The sequence below is a fragment of the Typha latifolia genome, chromosome 3, assembly GCF_019914945.1.
Source record: "Typha latifolia isolate L0001 chromosome 3, TyphaL0001v2, whole genome shotgun sequence".
Classification (NCBI taxonomy): Eukaryota; Viridiplantae; Streptophyta; class Magnoliopsida; order Poales; family Typhaceae; genus Typha; species Typha latifolia.
The window spans coordinates 3,045,200-3,069,085 of record NC_133088.1 but is presented as its reverse complement, the minus strand read 5'-3'; the positions used below and the strand labels follow the sequence as shown (position 1 = coordinate 3,069,085).

General features: G+C 38.2%; 6 protein-coding genes across 7 annotated transcripts; 1 reads left to right on the top strand and 5 right to left on the bottom strand.

The window, feature by feature from the left end:
• Positions 1 to 228: 228 nt before the first annotated feature.
• On the bottom strand, positions 229 to 945 carry LOC140783520 (blue copper protein 1a-like). Its single transcript, XM_073130426.1, has 2 exons — positions 780 to 945; positions 229 to 557 (listed from the first exon to the last, which is right to left on the bottom strand). Exons 1-2 carry the CDS (start codon positions 943 to 945, stop codon positions 229 to 231), a joined length of 495 nt encoding a protein of 164 aa, XP_072986527.1.
• A 1,934-nt stretch (positions 946 to 2,879) lies between these two features.
• Positions 2,880 to 3,603, bottom strand: LOC140783519 (blue copper protein 1a-like). Its single transcript, XM_073130424.1, has 2 exons — positions 3,438 to 3,603; positions 2,880 to 3,208 (listed from the first exon to the last, which is right to left on the bottom strand). Exons 1-2 carry the CDS (start codon positions 3,601 to 3,603, stop codon positions 2,880 to 2,882), a joined length of 495 nt encoding a protein of 164 aa, XP_072986525.1.
• A 704-nt stretch (positions 3,604 to 4,307) lies between these two features.
• On the bottom strand, positions 4,308 to 5,262 carry LOC140783518 (basic blue protein-like). The gene is made up of 2 exons (XM_073130423.1): positions 5,088 to 5,262; positions 4,308 to 4,550 (listed from the first exon to the last, which is right to left on the bottom strand). Exons 1-2 carry the CDS (start codon positions 5,260 to 5,262, stop codon positions 4,348 to 4,350), a joined length of 378 nt encoding a protein of 125 aa, XP_072986524.1. The 3' UTR covers positions 4,308 to 4,347.
• A 515-nt stretch (positions 5,263 to 5,777) lies between these two features.
• Positions 5,778 to 13,214, bottom strand: LOC140783868 (5-methyltetrahydropteroyltriglutamate--homocysteine methyltransferase 2). Of its 2 annotated transcripts, none has more exons than XM_073130959.1 (14): positions 12,965 to 13,214; positions 10,037 to 10,390; positions 9,847 to 9,934; positions 9,015 to 9,142; positions 8,742 to 8,933; positions 8,438 to 8,640; positions 8,196 to 8,359; positions 7,891 to 7,971; positions 7,636 to 7,802; positions 7,439 to 7,544; positions 7,013 to 7,263; positions 6,829 to 6,901; positions 6,575 to 6,703; positions 5,778 to 6,460 (listed from the first exon to the last, which is right to left on the bottom strand). In XM_073130959.1, the coding sequence occupies exons 2-14, from the start codon at positions 10,384 to 10,386 to the stop codon at positions 6,092 to 6,094; spliced, it is 2,301 nt and encodes a 766-aa protein (XP_072987060.1). In that variant the 5' UTR covers positions 10,387 to 10,390; positions 12,965 to 13,214; the 3' UTR covers positions 5,778 to 6,091. The 2 variants fall into 2 exon arrangements, with proteins under 2 accessions (XP_072987060.1, XP_072987061.1); XM_073130960.1 differs by having other exon boundaries at positions 10,037 to 10,386; positions 12,965 to 13,073.
• Positions 13,215 to 16,730: 3,516 nt separating this feature from the next.
• On the top strand, positions 16,731 to 19,434 carry LOC140783303 (uncharacterized). The gene is made up of 2 exons (XM_073130138.1): positions 16,731 to 17,235; positions 19,120 to 19,434. The coding sequence occupies exons 1-2, from the start codon at positions 16,909 to 16,911 to the stop codon at positions 19,126 to 19,128; spliced, it is 336 nt and encodes a 111-aa protein (XP_072986239.1). The 5' UTR covers positions 16,731 to 16,908; the 3' UTR covers positions 19,129 to 19,434.
• A 793-nt stretch (positions 19,435 to 20,227) lies between these two features.
• On the bottom strand, positions 20,228 to 22,010 carry LOC140783283 (protein VAPYRIN-like). Its single transcript, XM_073130109.1, has one exon. It carries the CDS (start codon positions 21,890 to 21,892, stop codon positions 20,282 to 20,284), a length of 1,611 nt encoding a protein of 536 aa, XP_072986210.1. The 5' UTR covers positions 21,893 to 22,010; the 3' UTR covers positions 20,228 to 20,281.
• Positions 22,011 to 23,886: the final 1,876 nt, after the last annotated feature.

Genomic DNA, 23,886 nt, shown 5'->3' with positions numbered 1-23,886 from the left:
CTATATATAGCATATCAATAATGGGCATATCATACCTTCAAGAATAGTAACACACGTTCCAAGAACTACTGATAATAGATCAATATGACCCACCAACGAGTAGAACAATTTTAAGAATCAATCACTCACCTTGCACTTTTATTCCCTTACTTTAAAATTAAAAGATAGAAACAAAACATATGACTAGGATATATAAGAGAAACATTTAGGACCCAACACACTTTCTTCTCAGATCATTGCAAGCATTACCACTGCCATTGCCGTCACTGCCACCATCAGGGCTTGGAAGGGGAAACCCACGACGCCGCCGTTCGTCGGAGGCGGCATCGGAGGAGGCGAAGCAAGGGCTTCTCTAATAGGGATCAGAATCTTTTGGCCTTTCTGACAATGGCCTTCCTTTCCACACAGAAACCATCTCCTTCCAGTACTGGTAAGTGTGATCACATCACTTCCACTGGTTAAAGCGTTTGCTGCTGCGGGTTGTGGTACATTGCATGCTCTAAAGTCTGGGCCACCAACTTCAATCACATTGTGAGCACCCGAAGCATAAGAGAACACTGCATGCAATAGAGTTAATGAGTATTCTGTTTCGTGTTGTGATACAAATTAATGAAGAAGGATATGGCATTGCTATACTAAAATAAAGACACGAGTTTTGGATATAAACACTTCGATTGCAAACTGCTCGGTGACTCATATAAGACAGTGGCACAATTATGATAACATTGGTTGAGAAAATTAAAGCTCTTAGAGTAGGAGGTCCTAATGTTTTGGCTTACATATTGTGTCACCGACTCTGAATTCTTTGTTCTCAGCCCATGAAGTGTAATTGACTTCCAAACCCCAACCTTTCTCGTCGCCGACGACATAGTCCGTGGCTCTGGCTATCGCCAGGAGAACAGCGAAGATGACTGTGAGGACGACGGGTATTTGCTTAGAAGCCATTGAAGCTCTTCTTGATTTCCCCAAAGATATGATTTAGGCCCAAAGGAACTCTCGCTGTTAGCTAGTGGTGGTGGTTGCAATTGGAGGAGTAATGTGTGTATATATAGAGAGAGATCTTAATGCACAGTTCTTATTCTCTTCACAACTCAGCAGGCTGAGGACGGCAAGAGAAAGTTTCTACGTCTTGACAACTAGTGGAAGAAGAAGAGAGAATAAGTTTACAGAGGCGTTATTAACGATGGAATTCACAACATATGAAATATAAATGAGATCTTCTCCCGCTCTTCCTATTTATTTATCCTTTTTGTGAAAGAGAAATCCAAACATTGATTTGCTTAATGGTATAATAGAAATATTAAAAGGGTACATTTACATAACCGGTTCAATCAGTAATTACTTAATGTTAATCTAATACTTTTAGATTAAGAGAGTTCTTTATTTTCTTTTTGGCATGTATACACTTTATATCTAAATCTCGTCTAATCAGTAATCCCACATATTTGATTCAAATTAAAATTGGTTAATATATAAAAATATATAATTAAAGTTGAATTTAACTATGTCTCATGTTGTGACTTTAATGATGGCCGACTGCACCTAGCTTAATGCCATCGATTTATTAGTTGCTTAATCTAAGAGATCTATAAACATGAACAGTTGGATTGGCATCCTAATTCCCATGATTAATTATTCGGGACAAATAATTAGGATCTCTCAATTTATGGCATACTATTCTCCTCATGTGAGCACTACTTCTTAATAATAAAAGAAAAAGACTAATATACTCTTTTGTTGAGTTTTAAGGGATATTAAAATCAGTACCCATAAACTGGTAAGGGAAAAAGAATTAGATTCTCATCTATTATTATAGTTGTTAGATTAGAAATTTAAATATTTAAAAAAGTATTGAAGTATTTGCCACTATGTATTGAATTTATTAAAATATTTTAAATAGTTCTTGCTGTTCCTGTTGGCTTTTGTTATTTATACTAAGCATTTTATTTAATTAATTATCCAGCTGTTTACTTATTCAACATTCAAATTGGAACTGTGTTCATTAGGCAGCATTTCCATTAATCTTGTCACCTAAAAGAGCGCACCCCGATCCAAAAAGAAAAAAAAATCTAATAAAAAGAAACATATTGAAGTATGAGTACTTTGTGTGGCTAGCTGCAATATATAACTAATTAAAATTATGGGTAAAATACATTTATCCCTATAATCATAATTAATCATAGTTTAGCCGGAACTCAACGTGTCCGTTAAACTTTAATTTTTGTTTTTTATATAACCACCTGTAGTATTGTCTTATATATAGTCATTAGTTTTTCCGTCTAAAAATAATAAAGATAAAATTCTATTAAGTCGAAGATCAAATTCTGGACTCTTTTATCTTCTTTTTTTCTTTACTTCTCTTGAGATATTTGTAATGAGAGATATGTGAAACAAATGGAGTGTAAGACATTTAGACCTGCAGACAAATTATACTTAATTGATTACAATAAATTAATAGGGATACTCTTGTTTGCTATACTATAAATAACGGTTTTAAGATAATTGCAATTATGTCAAAAACATAAGAGGGTTAAATTTTACATGGTGACTGTGTCAGTCCACTGCTTAATTAGGACTCCAGAATACGGCGACGTTATGCATTGGGAGTAGCCTGCTTCACCGAATTCAGTCACATCGTGAGCTCTCTCGGTCGCATGGTTCGGGAGAATGATCGATCGTTATTTCTTTTAAGACTAATAATACTCGTTTCAAGGATTTACTGATAACAGATCAATAAGACCCACCAACAAATAGAACGATCTTTTAAGAATCAATCGCTTTTCTTGCACTTTTATTCGCTTAATTTAAAATTAAAAGATAGAAGCAAAACATATGACTAGGATAATGAGAGAAACATTTAGGATCCAACACAGATCTTCTCAGATCATTGCAACCATTGCCACTGCCATTGCCATCACTGCCACCATCAGGGCTTGGAAGGGGAAACCCACGGCGCCGCCGTTCGTCGGAGGCGGCATTGGAGGCGGCGAAGCAAGGGCTTCTCTGATAGGGATCAGAACCTTTTGGCCTTTCTGACAATGGCCTTCCTTTCCACACAGAAACCATCTCCTTCCAGCACTGCTGAGTGTGATCACATCATTTCCACTAGTTAAAGCGTTTGCTGCAGCGGGTTGTGGTACATTGCATGCTCTAAAATCTGGGCCACCTACTTCAATCACATTGTGAGCACCCGAAGCATAAGAGAACACTGCATGCAGTAGAGTTAATTCGACAAGTTAGTTCATTTACCATAGCTGATGAGTATTCTGTTTCGTGTTGTGATACAAATTAATTAAGAAGGATATGCCATTGCTATGCTAAAAGAAATAAAGAATTTTTGCATATCAACAGCTCTATTGTATTTGGATTGAAAACTGTTCTATCGTTGATAATATGAGTAGAGAAAGTTAAAAAGATTCGAGAACGTTTCGACTGACATATTGTGTCACCGACTCTGAATTCTTTGGCCTCAGCCCAGGCAGTGTAATTGACTTCCAAACCCCAACCTTTCTCGTCGCCGACGACGTAGTCCGTGGCTCTGACTACTGCTGGGAGAACAACGAAAGCGACGGCGAGGACGATGACTAGTTGCTTAGAAGCCATTGGAGCTCGTCTTGATTGCCCAAAGGTATGATTTAGGCTCCAATGGATTCTTGCTGCTAGCTAGTGGTGGTGGTTGCAATTGGAGGAGCAATGTGTATATATAGAGGTCTTAATGCACAGTCCTTATTCTTTTCACAACTCAGCAGGCTGAGGACGGCAAGACTATTTAGTTTCTATGTCTTGACAACTAGTGGAAGAAGAAGAGAGAACAAGTTTACAGGGTCGTTATTAACGATGGAATTCACAATGTAATATATATAATTGGGTTTATTAAAACCTTTAGTTTCTTGTTGTTGATGTTGGTCGGCCTTGGTTGTTTATACTAAGCATTTTATCACTTGCACCTTGATATTTTTATTTATGAAATATAAACCTCTTTGTAGTTTTGATTTATGTGCAACTGAAAACGGATTTCTATTAATCTCCAGGTCTTGGTGATAAGAGATATATGAAACAAATAGAGTATAAGACATTTAAATTGCATAATAATTACTTTTAACTGATTACTATGAATTATAAAGAGTACCTTTGTTTTTCTACACTACAAAAAACGAATTAGCATAGATTATTACAATAATGTCAGAACTATAAGGGGAGTTAAGTGTCATAAATAAACTTTTAAAAATACATTAAATTTTGTCCAAACAACTATGGAGTAAAAGTAAATTTTCCTATAACTTCCCAAAAAAAAAAAAAACCTATATAAATGCTCTCAAATTCCCACCCAGTGTTGCTCTCTAACCTCTATACCACAGTTATGGCTAGCTTTTGACCAGCATCACAGTGGCCTGGAAATCCACAGATGAACCACTTAGGTCCAGTTGAGCCCAAGGTGACTGCATCAGTGCCACTGGTTAGGACTCCAGAATTCGGTGATGTTTTGCATTGGGAATAGCCTGCTTCGCCGACTTCAGTCACATCATGAGCGCCATTTGTGTAATTGAAAACTGAGAAAAATTACAGGTAGATGTCAATGGAGTTCAAACAAGATCCAATTCAACCAACTTATTGATATCATATCCTTCTCACTTATAGCCACTACATAGATGGATCTAAATTCCTCTGTTGATGTGTATAATTTAAGTCTTTTATTATAATTTATTTTTTAAAAAGAGTTAACACAATTGTCTAACCCATTAATCGGGCCAGATAGCACTTTTGTTTTGCTTTTGATTAGTCTACCAGTGCATGATCTCTTAAAGAAATGTTATAATCGATAGTTATAACTTTGTACGTAAGTGGCGTAATATATCTTAGTTATTCTCAAATCGGCCTATAAAAGCAAGGCCTAAACCTGGTGGGTCTTTGCTTTTAGCCCATGGTTTCACACAATTCTTTCTAGCTTATGTGAAAAAACTCCATGAACATCTAACATGGTTCACGAAAATGTTGTAAATTTCTTTATAGCCGTGTTTACGAAACAAATATTTCATTATTATACTTATTCTAAATCAAGAATCAAAAGAATTGGTAAAATAATTTACCCAGTGTATCACCGACTTTGAACCTTTTACCAATGGCCCAACTTGTATAATTTACTCCACTGTATACCCAACCCGATCCATCTCCAACAGTGTACTGCACTGCAGAAGCAATCCGAGGAGCACCAACGAGCAGGAACACCATGAATGATACCTTCACTACCTTTATTAGCAACATCGAAGCTGAAAAGAAAATAAATTTCACACCGAACTTTGCAGTGTAATCAAATTGGTCTCTCTTCGAACAAGCTCTTGGGTAGGTCAATATATATATAGGATAAGTTAAGGGGTAAAATAATTTCGAGGTACAAGTCTGGCTCTGGTAATCATGCAATTAGCATGGATTTGGCATGGCAGCAAACCAATCTCGTGATTTAGTTGAAGGTATGATGCGAAAGTTCATTTCTTAACTATCAGGTGCTGGTTAGGTAGTATGTAGGCAAAAAGTTTCACATGCGGAGAAGGTAATGTTTCAGAGTCTCTTGCTCCATCAAAATATCAAGGTTTGGCTTTGGCTTAGACATCGGTAGTAGCTGCTGCTGAGAGATCATCGTCCAAGTCTAGAAGATAAATCGCTGGATAACTTGCATGCCTGATTTACATGAAAACATATGACGAAAAAAAAAAAAATAGAAGATACATGGACATGCCAGTTGGATCAAGAGAAAATAGAGATCAACAAACACCCAGTCAAATAGAATTTCAGATCAGATATATTGATTAAGAGTTGCAGGTCACTTCCTCTATTGGGTCTGATCAAAGAAAGCTTATAGGCATTTCCATTATTTTGTGAACCCAGTCATACTATTTCCTTGCCATTCCGGACTGAACTCAGTGCACAACAGACAACCATCTCCACAACCCAAAGGGAAGCAAGAAGAAAAAAAAACGATCACAACAAAGAAACCTAATATCTTAGCCAGAACAAGCATACAGAGAGACCCATGATTATTGGGAATAATGGGAGAAACTCTTCTTTTGATAAGAACTCCAGCAACTAGTAATGCTTATTTGGCACTGGCCAGCTGGGTGCGGAGGAGCTTGGCTGCCGAAACCATGTTGGTAAGAGCAGGCTTGACCTCAGCATACTTACGAGTCTTGAGACCGCAGTCAGGATTTACCCACAGGATGTTAGTCTCGAGCACCGCAAGCATCTTGTTAATGCGGTCAGCAATCTCCTCGGTGGACGGAATTCTTGGAGAGTGGATGTCGTATACGCCAGGTCCGATTCCAGCACCATATTTCACTCCCTCGCGGAAAACAGAGAGGAGCTTCTCATCGGAACGAGAGTTCTCAATCGTGATCACGTCAGCATCCATATTGATGATGGAGTGGATGATGTCATTGAAGTTAGAATAGCACATGTGGGTGTGAATCTGTACGAGGATAGTTATTAGCAGTAGACATTATTAATGAACTCTAGTTGTTCTTGGCAACTCCAACTTCACAACAAAATATTCAGGTAATTAATTATATTCTAGTAAAAGTACCTGAGTGGTGTCTTTGATCCCACAGTTAGTGATCCTGAAGGAATGGACAGCCCAATCCAAGTAGAAGGCCTGCTCGGACTTGCGAAGAGGCAAACCTTCTCTGAGAGCCGCTTCATCAATTTGGATAACCTGCCAATCATTCAACAAAAGAAAATTTCAGGAGAAAAGATAGACAAATTATAACATATTAATATCTTACTGATGGATAAAATTTTAAGAGGACAGGTTTATCTCTAAAGAATATTAAGACTGACCTGAATACCGGCAGCTTCCAGATCTTCAACTTCTTTCTTAATTGCAAGAGCTATCTGATAGCATGTCTCAAACCTGTAGACAAGTAGATGACCCTTTTATCTTCTCCTGTGAAACTGAATAATACCCGAATTTCTAGGGCATTGGTTACTACTGTGTTGAGCAAATAGGTAATTTTGGGCTTACCTTGGTTGATCATTCCTGACAAAAGACCAGTTGAGGATTGTGACAGGACCTGTCAACATTCCCTTCATTGGTCGGGCAGTCATGCTTTGTGCCATTGACGACCAGAAAACAGTCATAGCCTTTGGGCGGCTAACATCACCATAGATAATGGGTGGCTTAACACATCGTGATCCATAAGATTGCACCCAACCATTAACTGTGAATGCAAAGCCTGATAGTTGCTCCCCAAAGTATTCAACCATGTCATTTCTCTGCATGGAAGCATCAGATTAAGTTGGGCAAGTGTAGTATACAACTATACATATTGCTCATTATACAGAGTCTGAAACAATATAGTTGTCTAAGACCAGCTCAAGCTTTAATTGGCCTCCAGAAAGATAAGACATTGATTGAAGCAATAACGGAACTTAAATTAACAATGCTCACCTCAGGCTCTCCATGAACCAGGACATCAATGTCAAGTTCTTCTTGGAGCTTGACAACCTTGTTAATTTCCTCCTTGATGGCATTCACATATTCCTCTTCAGAGATTCTGGCATAATGGATGAGATGCTTATGTATCAACACTGAGAAGAATAGAGTCACTAAACAAATAAAATAAATCACAAGTAACCGTCACCCACTTCTTTGCTTTGTACTCCCGTCGCACTCTCCTGAGATCCATTGTCTGGGGAAATGAACCGATAGTGGTGGTAGGAAGAATTGGAAGGTTAAGTTTCTTCTGCTGCGCATCTAATCTGGCAGTAACATTTGTAGCTCGTCGGTGGTCAGAGCCCTTCAAAGCAGCAGCCTGAAAATTTCCAGTAACACAGCTGGATTGGTATTTGTAACACCTTTCCTTAAACTATAAACGAAATTACAGAGTAATCACTGCTTACAGCCTTCTGAACTTCTTCATTGTTCACTCTCGGAGAAGACTTTCTCGAAGCCTGAGCAGCAGCATTTGCTGAGAAGAAAGCCTGGCAATGGTGGTCAATTGTGAGACAACAAATTGGTACTCAATTACCCCAACATGCAAAAGGATCCTCAATAAGTAATTAAAATAAGATGTTACATGATAGAATTTCAAATTATCAAAATAAAGCATATCATATAACTGGTTACAGCTATTAAGTCCACATCCACTCTTATCTACTAAGATGATTAATACTGAAGACCATCTGTCAAATATTAAAAATCATACCTCATCTTTTTGACCAGCCAATGCCTTTGCGAGTGCATTCACCTCAACTATCTTTTGTGCAGCAAAGGCCAGCCATGATTTGATTTCAGTGTCCAACTTTGTCTCGTTTACAAGATCAACAGCAGTGTGCGCGAGTGAACAGGAAGTTGAAACCACAATCTTGTCTGAAGAGCAAATAAAGCACATCATCAGCGTGTTTCAAGAAGCCCATTTGAAAGTAGAAAGCATGTACGCATGAATACCTTTGCCAACAACAGCCTCAAGAGCCTGAAGAGTGCTAAGAGAGGCAGCAAGATCATTGGCCCAAATGTTTCTCCCATCTACAACTCCAGCAAAAAGGTATTTTCCAGTAGGAAAGCCTGCACTTTTGATAAAATCAAGTGTTTTGGTTCCACGAACAAGGTCAAAGCCAATTCCAGAGATGCCATTCAGGGTGGTGACAGTCCTGAAATTACCAGAATATTTGAAATTTTGAATAAACTCTTAAGACAATGTGAACTCAAACTCCAAGCACAATAAAATATGTTAACCTAGACAAAAACCTACTTATATGCTTCTGCAGGAAGATCAGCAAAGTAGGTTTCAATAAGTACATTCAATCCAGAAAATGATGATTCAAGCTCTGAATATGCCTTGGAAAATGCTGCCAATTGGTGAGAATCGAGATCCTTCACAAGGGTTGGTTCATCAAACTGAATCCATGAAGCACCTGCTGCCTTCAACTCAGCAATAACCTCCCTGCATGTTATCGTATAATGATTTATCAAAAATTAAAGAAAGGTGGAAGGTAGAATCAACCAGAGAGAGTTTGTTACGTACTTGTAGATAGGAAGAATGCTTCCAAGCAGTGAAAGAAGAGAGAATGATTTTTCTACACCTTTTGCGGGTTTTGAGAGCAACAAGTATGTTACAGGTCCAACAAGCACCGGAACTGTATCTATCCCAAGCTGCATGATATGAGAAAGTAAATTATAAGTGAAACGTTTTGATAATGAAACATCCATACAATTATCTACACATGAAAAGTACCACTAACCCTTACTGAATATCAGTGAGAAAGGTTAAATATTTCTTGCATCCTACAGAGAACTTTCATAATTGGGTTTCTGAAGAGTTCATCTTGGGCAGTCAAGAAGTAGTGTGTTTTGCAAACAGATAACTTGTCACTTAATCATCAAATAAACCAAAAGAAATTCAGCACCCATTTGAATCCATATTTATTGTTAGTTGGAACATAAGAGGCTAAAATTGATTGACCTGACTAGATATGATGTTTATAAGCAAATAGTTACTACAATTCATTTCTCGGGATTTTGATATATTGCCACAGGATTCCAATAGTGATACATATTCCAAATTGGAATTGAAATAAAGTAATCATTTAACACTGTAATACCAGTAAAGCAATCACCAACGACTGCTAGTTCAAAGATGAAAGTGTCCTTTCTCTATAACATTAACAACTCAAAAGTAAGGCACATCAACATCGGCTAATAAGTAGCTAGATCTACTCTACAAACTAGAGAAGTAGGAAGCAGAACTTTATTGCATACAAAATACAAAACAATGAAGCTAAAAATAAACTAATTCATCTATCAAGAACATTAATATATCAAGAGAGATAAAATCCAACAAAATTCCAAGCCCATACCGCCTTTGCTTCCTTATATTCCAAGACAGCCTTGTGGGAAGAATAGGAGAATTTTGTGTTTGGGCCCAATTCAGGAACAATGAAATGGCTGGAATTACATGATAAAGTTATCAGAATAAATAACTACACAGAAAAAAAGAGAGAGTTCATAGTAGGTGCAAGCTGCATGGTAGGTGGATGGTGGGCTTACTAGTTGGTGTCAAACCACTTGGTCATCTCCATAGCAGGTACTGACGCATTTCCTCTAGCCATAGAGAAATAGGTGTCAAATCCAATCTCTCCGCCAGCCCATGAATATCGGTCAGGGACAGCACCAAGCATGGCTGTAGTATCAAGCACTTGATCATAGTATGAAAAAGTGTTGCTAGGAATGTACTTGATCCCAGTACTGGCCATTTGCTTCCAAATGGAAGACCTGAGATCTGCTGCGACCTTTTGCAAATCTTCGGCACTGCTCTTTCCATCCCAAAAGGACTCCAATGCAAACTTGAGCTCTCTCTTTGGCCCCATGCGAGGATATCCAACAATGTGTGACGCCATCTTTCTATGCAAAAGGAAAATAAATCAACTCATATCATCAATTCTTGCAATGCAAATGGCATACACTAAAAAAGCATACAGTCTTCAATGGACAAAAAAGGTTCAATTTACAACACATAGTACCATTCATGATCCATAATATGAATTTTTCCTTTTACATAGAAAGATGGCATCACACATTGTTGGATACCCTCGCAATGCAAATGGCATACACTAATAAGGCATATAGTCTTCAATGGACAAAAAGATTCAATTTACAACACATAGTATCATTCCTGATCCATAATAAGAATTTGTTAGTGCAATTATTCAATGGCAAACTCGTGGATAATAACACTTGTATTCAAGTTGTACAATATAGGATATGGTAAATGCTTGAGGCACATTCCTTCTAGAAGATCATATCACGAAAAGGAGCTTACTTTCTAGGAAAATTTTCAACTAACAACCTACATTTTCATCATTTTTCGATTAATATTTCATCTTTGGGGATTTTGTAATTAGACCCTTCTTTTTCCTTATAATTTTTATATAACACCCTACTGTTACTTTAACTAACTACCATTAGTCCTAATCTATAGTTTATGTAACTCTACTGTTTAAATTACTAAAAACACCTTAAAAATTTCTAATATTGACCCACTCTTAAAAAATATCCCACTTTAGCTCACCCCACTAAATCAAAAATCTCTTTTTAGATCTAATCACCCTACCATATCCCACCAACAAGTAATTTAGGTATTTTAGAAATTATTTTTGTTATTCTGACAACGTATTCCTTGGTTGATACTTTTTACTTAAAAATGGTCAAGTTTAGTCAACGAAGCATGTCATATAAAAGTTATAGGAAAAAATAAGGAATCGGGTTATAAAATTTTCAAAGATAAGGTGTTTATTAGGAAATGATGAAAATGTATGTTGTTATTTAAAAATTTTCCTACTTCCTATCAAGTGTGAGAAGTTTTTCTTTTTGTCTGTGTGCTTGTCTACTTCTACGTATGTCTTGATGCAATTTGAAGAAGGTACATCAACCACCACTGGCACTTCAACTTTAGCGTCTCAACGTAGTGAGACATGGGTGATCCAAGTCGGACAACATTAATCAGAAGCAATCTACTTGAATAGGCAATAATTCATCACGGGTTTCCCGTAAGGAAGAGACAAATTTCAATCAGTCGATGTGGTGCCGATTTGCAGCTACTCTTTGATGAAACCACATGTGAGGACTATAAGAGAATCTTGTATCTATTTCTTTTTATAGAATAGATTGATCAACGTGTGATCAGATCAATGATTTTTCCTCTCTATCACGATTGGACCTATTAGTTTTGCTTCTCCTCTACCCACCCCGAATTTTAATTGGTATCACGATTAGTATGCACAAAATAACATTTGAAGATATTTCAGCACTAACGTTTGCAGAAAAACAAATCAAGTAACAGTGAAAACAGAGTATATGAGATCTATGTCAAAAGATAGACAAAGCATCACTCAATTAATTAAAGAAGACAACATCAATCTTTCCAGGTATTATCTGTCTTGGGCAATTTTCCCTCTTAATGAAAAAATGGTCATGTATAGAGTAAAGTTCCAATTAATTAGGTGCCTCTGATGTAGAACATGCTTATGGTATATATAATTAAAAAAGAACATAGGTTGAAAGTTGGCAAAATAGATCAGATACAACTATATAAGCACCCTATAGTGGTATCCAGTATCGACTGTACTTTAACTGCAGTAGAAGGCATTAAATCTTTGTCTTCTCAAATAAGAGACTACTATCAATACCTCACAGAGGAAGCACATAGAAAAGATGACTAATCACCCCCAAAACGAAAAGAAACATAAATACATGTATCAAAATATGACATATTGAAAACAAACTACTAGCCATTAAGATGGCCCTAATGATTCAGATGTCTTTCATATAAAGCCATAAAAATGTAGCAGTTTAAAAAGAAAGATATAGTTCTACATGATAGCTACAATGTAGGAAGTATGAACTGATTTGAAATGTTAAACACAGAGAGATAGACAACTCAAACTAAATAAACTCAGATCCAATAATTACATATCACCTAAGAACAGCACGAGTTAAATAAGATAGATTGACCCTTCCCAAAAAAAAATAAACCCAATCTAATTGGTGCAACAACCAGAACGCCAAAACAGAACACGAATCTATCAATCAAACGGCAGTATAAAACTCGGACCTAAAGCTTTTCAAAAACATTTCAGATCTGATCAAGAGACAGCCAAACGCCCGATTCAGTAGCCAATACTAACACTTGTCCAGCATCCACAACTACATATCTATGCTCGAACAAGCAATCGGATCCAGAAAAAAAACCTAAAGAAACCAAGAGACGACTCCAGATCTGCCGTAGAGGCAGCGGATCTGAGCTCAACAAGCACAATAGAATCACACTTACTGCTACAATCGAGGAACAAGGATACAAGAACCCGTAGATCGGATCTAACCACAAGATAAACTTCTCTAGCAGTACGAAATGGAGGAGAAGATACTAATAAATAGGGAAACGAGCACGACGGGCGTAGAGGATGAGAAGGCGCTTACTTTGGGAGGAGAAGGAAGCGGTTCCGAGGAGAGGAAGGCCGAGAGAATAGGATGAGGCACGAGAGAGAAGGCGAGGGTTTAAGTGTATTTATAGACAAATGGAGGAATAAGGAGGTGGGTGGATAGCTGAGGTAAGTAACAACAACAGCAGCAGATCTTAATCGCGTATTGCGGGACGAATAACGATATCCGGACTATTCTTAGTCCTCGACTTAAGTTCTGGAGTTAGAGTAGTCGTGGGGTTTGCTGTGTTTCGTATCGCCGTGCGGAAAATATTGAATAAGGACAGGGACGAGGGGTTAGGTGAAAGAGGGTTTGGTGAGGATAAATTATTCAACCATAAACCTCGCATTTTTCTCTCCTCAGCTCACTCTTCAAATTATATAATATTTTAAAAAAATTAATTAGAAGTTGTGGTTTGTTATATGATACTTCTAGTATCAATTAAAAAATGATTAAATATATTTTTATTTTTTGTACTTTGAACTAAAATTATTTTACCCCTAAACTTTATTTAATATCAATTTGCCTCATTTCCATTATCTCAACAACCATGAAAGCTACATTTTGCTACTCCCTTTCCTTCTCTCGCACTTAAAAAAGAGAGGGTGACACCAAATCTCATAATAGAAAATGAGACTATGTTATCTCTCTTATGATGCATCACACTGTCCATTGTATGGGCCCCATGGGAAACAAAAGGGCGTACATGTTAGGTGTTCCTACTTTTCGGTGAGGTTGGTGATCTATGGTGGAGCCCATCGGTATAATTTTTTTTTAAATAGCACGAATTACTTTTTAAGTCTAAAAATCAGAGTGTTTACAATTTAATTAGATTTAATTTTATAATTTATAATAATAAATTTTCATGTATGTCATACATATAGATTATATGTACTCCATTATAATAAAATATGTATCGATTAATAGAAATTTATGCACTCAGTTTATATGTTAAATTAAAATATCAACAATGTAAAAATATTTTTAATTAGATTACCTTGTCAGATGAAATTTTGGCTCTCCTAATTAAATTCTTGGCTCCACCGGTTGACCGTAGGCCTGTCAAATGTCTTCACCAACCATAACCGTTGCATTTATGTGAAGTATCAAGTATGGCATGTCCTCGTAGTTCGAAAGAACACCTGTATACAAGTTGTCCTTTCGGCTGAAATTTTTTCTTAATAGTTCACTTTCTTAGTTTAGCCCAACTTATTTTAAACCGAAGCATTAATTATTTTCCGCACTAAGTAACTGTTAGTTAGTTAGTTAGTTATTTAAGAAAATTTAATTACTCTCGTACAATTACAAATACAGTCTGTTTTGATATGATGGGGACAATTTGATTATTGAACAACTTATTTATGATAGAAAATGTTAGCTTCAATAAACCATATTGAGTTTACTTGTCTTCTTTGTTATATTTGGATGAAAGAAATTAACGGTGGTAAATATTTTTCTTAGAAAATGTTTTGTAATTTGAGTATGCTAACGGATAATAAGTTCATATCATGACTGAGGAAGAAATGTGAGTTTCTGAATGTTGTTGTATCCCAAACTTTATATGTCTAGCTTTGTGTTATGATTATGATAGAAAAAATGTCATACATATATTTAGCCTTCTTTCTTTCTTTCCTCCTTAAGGGTCTTCCTTGCCGCCACTGATGGTGGCTTGCTTCATCTCCTCTTTCCTAGCCAAGTGATTAGAAAAGAGTGGAGAGCTCTTTTCCATTTCTATAAGACTTTCTATTTTCTTTCTCTCTCTCTCTCTCTCTCTCTCTCTCTCTCTCTCTCTCTCTCTCTCTCTCTCTCTCTCTCTCTCTTTATCTTTTTTTCTCTTTCTCAGTGCCTTTGTTGTATTCACCATCATCAGCCTTCTCTATAACCCAGTTCGCCTCCAAGCACTATACTCGTCGTCGTCGGTTCTACCCCACCTCTCTCCTCCAATTACATATGGATCCTTTGGCATCGCCTATCTCTTATTCTCTGCTTGCACCCTTCTCCCTCCTTTATTAGTTGCATCAATGCCGCCGCCATTGTCTTCTTCCCTCCATCCCTCCACTTCCTAACTTGTTTGCCTGGCGTTGCATAACTTATATCCCTCCAGAGTGGATCTAGAGGGTGGGGTGTGGGTTAGGCTACCCGCTCACCTCTAGCTTGTCTCGTCATGGTTATATTTTCAATAAGTGAATGTGGTGTGACTGGTAGGTTGGTGTTGGTTATGATATGAGAGTTGGGTTATTTTGTGTTGCCTTTTTCGTTCAGAGCCGATGTGTCATTGGATCTGTAACTCAACATGTTGCATTATGCTTCCTTCCTCCTATCTAGTTCTTCGTTAGGAGATAGCTACTTCTGGAGCGTTTTTTTTTCTTCTATCTATATATCTTCAACTGTCATATCATAACAGAGCTATATGCTAACTTCAGACTTTTTGTTCACGTGAATCCTCCGTGGTTGTGCTTTATTTCGTATATTGTTTGTGTCAAATACTCAATATCCTATTTCTATTACAGTGTTATTTACTATTGCAATCAAATCAAATATGAGGATTGTGTTAAAAAGGATCTTCATCCTACTTACCCTCTCAGTTTTTGTATCAGGTAGTCCTCAATAAATGAATGAAACTCTGTGTTAAAAGCTTTGTTTTTTTTTTATAAAATTTTATGGGAATCACTATAAACAATTCATATGAGTAGGAAAATCCATCATATGTATAGATCGATTTGTCGACAATCACATAAAAAATATGACAGAATAAGTATCTTATACACTATCTTGCCATCATCATATTGTCCGGTTCATGTTAAACTGCTCTGTTTTTGTATCCTTCCATAGATATTGGGGTTAAATTAATACAGCGATTTCAGATGTAACTAGGACTGAAAGAAAAGTCTAATTCCATGTCTTATTATTCTAAGAAATGTACACCTCTCAGTATTTTCACGTCAAGTTATACAAAAACAAGGACAAAAGCATAAAAGGGTAATTTGAAACTTATCCATTAATATATGAGAAGATGATTGATGTTAGTAAAGCCAACTAATAGTGAGGATGATATTAATAATATAATAATGTTAGGTGTGCAAGGGGATCCAAGTTATCTGTTACCTTTACCGAATCCATTTTGAATTTAAAATCTAAGTTAAATCTTAATTTTTTAATATATTTAATAATCGGGTCGAATTCATATTATATTGTGAGATTCTACTAGATTCAGATTCATTAAAACTCAGGTTGAATATTAATTTTTTTTTAATTGGTAGACATTGGTGACGTAGTTAAACACTTCAATCATATAAATAAAAGTCTTAAATTGCTTTAATTTTTATATAGTATGAATAATCTTGAGTCTCAAAAAATCATTTCCATACTGTTATTATATTTGCTTAATATATTAAGCTTGTGTCATTTTTAGTAAGATAATTAAAATATTATGCTATACTTTTTAGCTATTAAATTATTATAATTGGTGCCAAAAATTATAACTTGTTGTTTTATAATAAAATTATTATATGTTTTTCTAGTATAATAGTTGTTCCCCAGGAATCCAAATTCGATCCATTATTTGATCAAATTTGGATTCAATTCGAGTTTTAATTACCTATCTATTTAAATTTTAATTTGAATTCGAATCTGAATCTCAATTCGACCGAGCTAAATAGATGTGAATCCAATTTTTATACATAATTACATATCTCACCGAATTGGATAAGATTATACCCTTAAATAATGTAGATATAAGCCGAGGAATAACATTATTAGGTCCAAGGTCAAAATGAAGATTATAAAAGGAGATTAGCTTCATTTCTCTTCTTCAACATTTATTTGTCGTAAAGACAAAGTTCACCCTCGTGATCCCGAGCGACATCCTTTATCCCCGAGACCTTTCCACTTCCAGTCTTCATACGATCGATTCTCAATTCCACTCCCTACCGAACAAAGCCATGTGCCAGGGCCACCATCTCCGAGACCCCATGCGGCAACCGCCTTCTCCCCCGCCGGCTGCTGCCGGGAGGGCCCGGATCGCCGGAGCGGAGGAGGCCGATCTGGAGGCGGCGAGGGATCGACTGGCCGAGTCGATGGTGGCGCTGGAGAGGGAGAGGGCTCGCGCCGCCGCCCTCCGACGCCGGCTTGCGGAGTCCTACGCCGAGAGGGATCGGCTCAGGAAGATGGCAGCCGCCATGGACGTCGTGAGGAATCGCCTCCGAGCGAATCGCCTCCGCCTCCAAGAACTCGTATTGGAGCGCCACCTCCTCGTCCTAGGATCTCCGGTAAGGAAACCCTAACCCTAATTCTAAGCCTCATCTCGTCTTGTTAAACTGTCTGGATTCAATTTCCAACTCCAGTAAGTTCGAGGCATGGGTGCTAGTTCCGAGATTTATGCAAAAATGTTGTTTGATTGTACGCCAACAGTAAAATTATCACAACGATATAAGATCAAAATTTGGTATATTTGAAGAAAAAGGAAAACGTGGTGTTTGGGCTCGTTATTTGAATGGAAGTCATTATATCTAGCTAATCAGGTACGTAATTATTGGTTGAATTACTCAGCAATATATGGATGAATAGTTGGGAGAAATGACTTTGAGCAGATAGCAGATTGTCCTACCTGATTATGATTGGAATTCAGTTATTAACTTATTATCCTGAAACTGAACTTGAGTTGTGGAGATAAGTAGTAGGTCAAGAATAGGAGTTTGCATGCATTGTTCACTTTTATTACTCGTATGCATTTTTCTAGGATAGTATCCTAAACTAATGCACTCTTTTCTTATTTGCCTTTTATTTCGATGACCTGAAATTTTGAGCTACTCATTTCTTTGCTGCACTTTCATTTTCAGCGAGCATAAGGCAATTTTCTCTTTAATTTTCCATCTTGAGCTATCTTAAATTAGTGCATGACAACTAAGCTATTGGGCTCTAGGTAGCTTTATTGATAATTAGTGTACTGACTCACACTTCTCTTATATGCAAATTCTTAATCTTCAATAAGATTGTGGGAGGACACTAGGAAGTCCATTTTTTTAAACTTCATTTTGGAAATATTAATTTAGAAGAATTGATTGTGTTCTATTTAAGTGTGGGATTATCTATGGAAGCTAAAGACGATTGGAACTAAAAACTTTTCTATTGTTTCAGGTCAGTTGGTGATGGTATTACTTTAGCTGTTTGACATATCTATCTATATTATCAAAAATATAGGATGATGATGGTTTTAAATGCCTAGTTGCTGTCACAATGATAATTGTGGGTCTTGAAGGTTTCAAAATCAGCACAAGTGCTGCATATATTTATTGTCTATTGAGACCAAACTTATCCTCCAATTCCATCTTGGAATGGGTCCTGTCCTTACATGAACAGTGAGAGTGATGGATACATATCCAGTTGTACATACTCATAGTCATACTGATCTCAACTAGCAAAAAACCTCCTGTCGAACAGGTCATGTAATAAAGCTCAACAGCCACGTAGATTAAAATGCACTTCTGTGTCTTTGCATGTGCCTTGGCTTGTCTTCTTTCTGGTTCTGAGGAAATTAACAGCTTCTAGCTGACAGTATTTCTTTGTCATTTTCTGTAGTATTTTCCAGTAATATGGTTGAAAAGACATCTTTTATTAGGGAACATCCATCTTGTGGAACTATTATTAATGCATCTTTCAATAATTCAACCTAAATGTTTTTGCATATTGAAAGAAATTGGCTACCAAATAAAGATGGTGGAGCATAAAGTTGTGATGTATTGAAGGTTGAATATCTAATTGATTAAAGATGAAGGGATATAAGTTAGTGATGATGCAGGATTTTTAGGAAATCTCAATTTTCAAGAATGTTTGGTCATTTGTTTACATAATTGCACTCCTTTCTTTGTCCAAGTTCTTGTAATTGCATCGTTTGAAATTCTAGCTTTCTCTACTGATTTGAAGGTGTGTTTTCATGTTGATCATCATGCTTGTTGCTGACTTGCTGCAATTAGCTCTTCCATTTTGTACTTTGAGATACATGGTGAATGGTGCATCAATTAATTTCTTTAGTTTATTGTGATTCAACAAGCGATGGTTTTTCGTGGCATAATTTTTGTTCTCTATATAAAATGGAAAATTAACTTCAATCTTTTATTGATTATGGTTTAAATTTTTTCTCCCATGTGCTGCAGGATACGTAAGAATTGGCAATCCTTGGGTTTTGTGCAGCCAAAAGAGAATCGCTGTCATGTAATCTTGAACATTGGCCTTAGTCGCTAACTTAACTGAACATTCTACATAAAGAGCAAACATTAATGTCTTGATCATTTGGTCATACTACATAACTTAGATTTGTTTTGTCATTGCCTCTGCACTTGATCTGCTTAGTAAATGTGTGTATATGTGTATCCAGACCTGCTTGCACACTATCTTACGATCATGTGTATATTCGACGTTACATTCTAGACCCAGTAACAAAAGCAGAAAAGATTTTCCTCCACGTCAAACCATTGAGAAAGAGCTATGTATCTGCAGTCATGTTTAAGTTATATTATTCATGCCGATTTTGTGTTTCTTTTTTCAAGAAAAATCTGCTGGGCTATTTTAAATTTACACTAGGAAAAGAGAGAAGGAAGGAGAAATCTTCTTAAGGATACATGATAGGAGGGAGGGAAGCAATCCATCCACAACTGGGAGTGAACGGTGGAGGCTGTTGAGAATTTAGGATTAGGATTTAAGAATTATTATTTATATACCGAGTTTATTAAGCTTTAATTTTAAGTTTAGGCGCGGCTAAGCTTAAATGAAGGTCAAGTCGAGCTCAAACTACGACAACCCTAGCTGGTAGAAAGTTTTGCGGACAGCTGACCCAGTAGTCTTGAAATTGAGTCGACTCTCCTAAGGCTGGCAAGGAGTAGTCATAGAAGTGCTTGCAAAAAGCACCCAAGCAAAAGGTGGTTTCGACGATCGTTACAAAGCAAACAAGTTAGAGGGACGTCGAACCCTTTCATGTCTTTTTAGGGATACTACTGAGGGTGAATTTGCATAATAAAAAAAGAAGACAAAGAATATCAGTTTTAAGTTTCAATATATTAGTGTGATTTCGTATATGTAAGTGTTGGATAATTACATAACTCTAAAAAGATATGACAATAGAAAAAAAAATCAATAATTACTCTATTGTTTTTCTGGATAAACAATTACTCTATATAGTTACATTTGATATTAGTAATTTCAAATTCACAGTTTTTGAAAGCAAATTAAATAAGTAAAACAAATTACAGATTCTACACAGAAAAAAGGCAAAAAAAAAAAAAAAAAAAAATGCAGAAGAAGAAGAAGAAGAGGAGGATACTAGTGAGAAGACGGAACAGCAACCTCTTCCCTTATTACAAACCCCTTGCCACTTCCGCTCCTCCCACTTCCCCGACCCCTTCTTCTCCTCCTCCTCCTCTCCCGTTCCTTCTCCTCTCCTACTCCGCCACCACCACTCCCCGTCTTCCTTATTGCGGACTTCACCGCCACCGCCTCTTCTTCCTCTTCCTCCGCCCCGGCATGCGCTAATATCCTGGCTATCCCGGTGTATCCTAGCATCACCGCTATCCTCATTGGCGTCACCCCCTTCACCGTCCTCGCCGCTGGATCCGCGCCGCCCCGCTTGATCAACGCCTCCACCGCCTCCACGTGCCCCGCCTCGACGGCGCAATGCAGCGCCGTGTACCCCTGATCGTCCCTAGCCTCCACCTCTGCCCCCTTCTCTATCAGCCACCGTACCATCTCCGCCCTCCCCTTGAACGCGGCCCTCATTAAAGCCGTCCATCCGTGCCCGTCTCTCCCGTCCAAGCCTACGCCCTTCTCCATCGCCCTTTCAATCGCCCTTACCTCTCCTTTTCTCGCCGCCGCCATGAGCTTATCTCCGAGACCTAGCAGATCCAGCATCCTCCCCACGTGCCCCGCCTCCGAAGCCACTTCCAGGGGCGTCCGCCCGGCCGCGTCCCGCACCGCCGTCAGCCCCGCCGCCGATTTTGCCACCAGAAGCTTCGCCATCAGCTCGTCGCCGCGGCGCGCCGCTGCGTGCAGCGCCGTGCCTCCGTCGGCGCCGCTTTTCACCTCCGCCGCAGCCCCCGCAGACAGAAGCAGCCTCGCAGCCTCGCGTCGCCCCGCCTCCGCCGCTATCCTTAGTGCAGCCGCGTCCGGCGTCGCTCCCTTCGATAGAAGCAGCTTAACGACCTCCACGTATCCCGCCGCAGCTGCCAGTTGGAGCGCCCTCTCCGGCGCCGCGCCGCGAGCGAGGAGCAGCTCGGCCGCTAGAGCCTCCCCCGCCGCAGCCGTCGCCTCGAGTGGCGTCCTCCCGCGGCTCCGGGCCGCCACGTCAGCGCCGAATTCGAGCAACAGCTGTACCAGATCCGGCCGGCTTTGGCCAATCGCTATATGCAGTAAGCTCTCTCCGGTCGAGTTGACCGAGTCGGCGGCTCGCCACGTTGGATCGCTGCGTTCTAACACTTCCCGGACAGAATCCATCGACCCGGCTGCCACCAGCCGAGTCAACACGGCGGAGCCCACAAAGAAGACTTTGATCCCGGTGTCGATGAAGACTTGCTTCTTCTTGGTGGTGAACCAGTCGTTGGGAACCGAATCGAGGGCGGAGATGGGGTCCTTGACGGCGGCGCCGGGAACCACAACGCTGTGGAGAAGAAATGAGTCGTCGGAGAAGGGGACCGAGTCGGGGACTGGCGAGTGGACCGGGAGAAGATAGGCGATCTCTACCGTCAAAGCAGCGAGCGGCGCGATGATGCCGGATTGGGGCCGGACAACATACCGGGCCCTGTTCACTGGCTGCAGCCGGTATGCCACCGGCATGGTGTACATCACATTGCGGAGCGTCACCTCGCCGGAGCACTTCTGACCTGGCTCGATTCGGATTGCCACCTCACTTGATGGCTCCAAGCTTATCAGCCTATCCATTGCAGGTAAGGAAGAAATGATTTATTGAAGTTTTCTTTCCAATTCTGTTGTAATAAATCTTAGTTTTTGCAACTGAGAAGGAAATCCATCTAAGAAGAGGGCGATGGAAGAGAGAGAGAGTAGGTGTTAGGAAGGAGATGGTTTTATGTGAGGTAAAGGGGATGTGGATTTAGGCCGGCGGAATCAGAGGATGCCACATGGTAGGTGTCAAGAACAAGAAGACTTGTTCTATTCCACATCCAGAATACAAATTTCCTTCTCTTGTCATAAAAATTACAAGGAAGAATTAGATGGATTTTCTGTTGGTGGTTTGTTGAAGGTCCTTTTCAATCTTATAGAATGGTTAAATTACTGATATAAACAAAGTAATATGATCATTGTCTCAGCATCTTAGCTTTATTTTGTTACTACTGAGGGTGACTTTGAGTTGTGAATTGTTAGTTTACATGATCTAGAGGAAGGTGGACACACATTGTTCTTTTGTTCGTAGTATTTTGTGGAGCTTTCTAGTGTATATTGAATTCGTGCATCCTGAACTGATAAAATATGAGTTTTGGTTATTCTAGTTGTTTATTCTTTTTCTTTCCTTCATTGTTTTTAGGGGCGATATGCTAATATATTATTGTTAGATGCTTCTAGTTGTAAAGAATGAATAAGCACGAGTCCTACATGATTTGGAATGAACACCTGAATATTCCCGTCTTTACGACTCTTTTACACCACCTTTTTTGAATCGTTCAAAATATCTCGTCAATATTCTTATCATATTTGATTTGGTTTCATTTAATTGGGCTTAACCTCTCTCTCTCTCTCTCTCTCTCTCTCTCTCTCAATTCTTCCTTTCTTTTTCTATAATGAAAGATTAACTACTTCTGGTGAATGAAATTAGTATAATTGCATTTATGCTCTATCTTATTCCTCTATCGTTTTGTAACTCTAAAAAATTTAACATTACTTAAGAACAAGTCGTTATTGAAGATCTAACTGTTTATCTTATTTACTTTTTTAAATTACTAAGAAAAAACACCAATAATAGTAACACCATCATATAAGTTTTAAGTACTGCTAGTTAGTGAGGACCTTATAGCTGTTAAAAGTTCTACTGGTAAAATACAGCTATTAGTGTTCTGGTCAGCTATGTCATATCACAGTTTTACGGCAGAGAGAAAGATATACATGTAGTTTAATTCAACTGAACCATATCATGTTATGGTTTAGGGAGTTGCTATATGTTTGCATTTGTTAATATGCTTTGCGGGCAAAGTACATGCATCACAAATATATTATTCTGTCCCTGTTATGCCAGGTGATCCCAGAATTAACTATTCATGTTCTTTAGTGAGAGGACACCAATTTATATTTGTACTTGTGTGAATGTCACAGATAATTATTGAAGTTGGTTCAATGAGAATAAATATCTAAGTGAACTTTGAAGGAGAATGGCTAGGCAGGTCAAAATATTTCAAAATTTTCACATTGAGAATATCTTTTCTTTCACATTGTTATTCATTGTTGATGTGCAAAATTCTCTTAGTCATCCATCAATGTGAAAAACTGAAAACTAATGGAGTTATAGCCAGATATATTGCAACACATAATTCAGTAAGATTGATGACAGCATAAGTAAATGGTGAATATTATGAGAAAACTCTGAATCTGAGCCAAGTCAACATAGAAAATGAAAGAGAGCTTGAGATAGAAAGTTGAAATCCTTGGCATTTTCTGCAAAACTGAAACATTAAGAACAACTAGAGAACCATCATAGGATGGTTCCAGAACACTTGTTGCAGCCAAAGGACATCTATTTGGCTATAATTCACCCAACGTGTCCAGACGCAAGAGTGCAGACTCAATCAGTCAATTGCAAAGTCTCCTTTAAATAATAATTACTCAAAACAAGAAAATGTTAAGTCTTTAGGTCCAGTTTAAATAATGTGAAGTTTTATTGGACTACTGAGTCTACTGGAAAAGCCTGTAGAAGTCTTGTGCGCTAA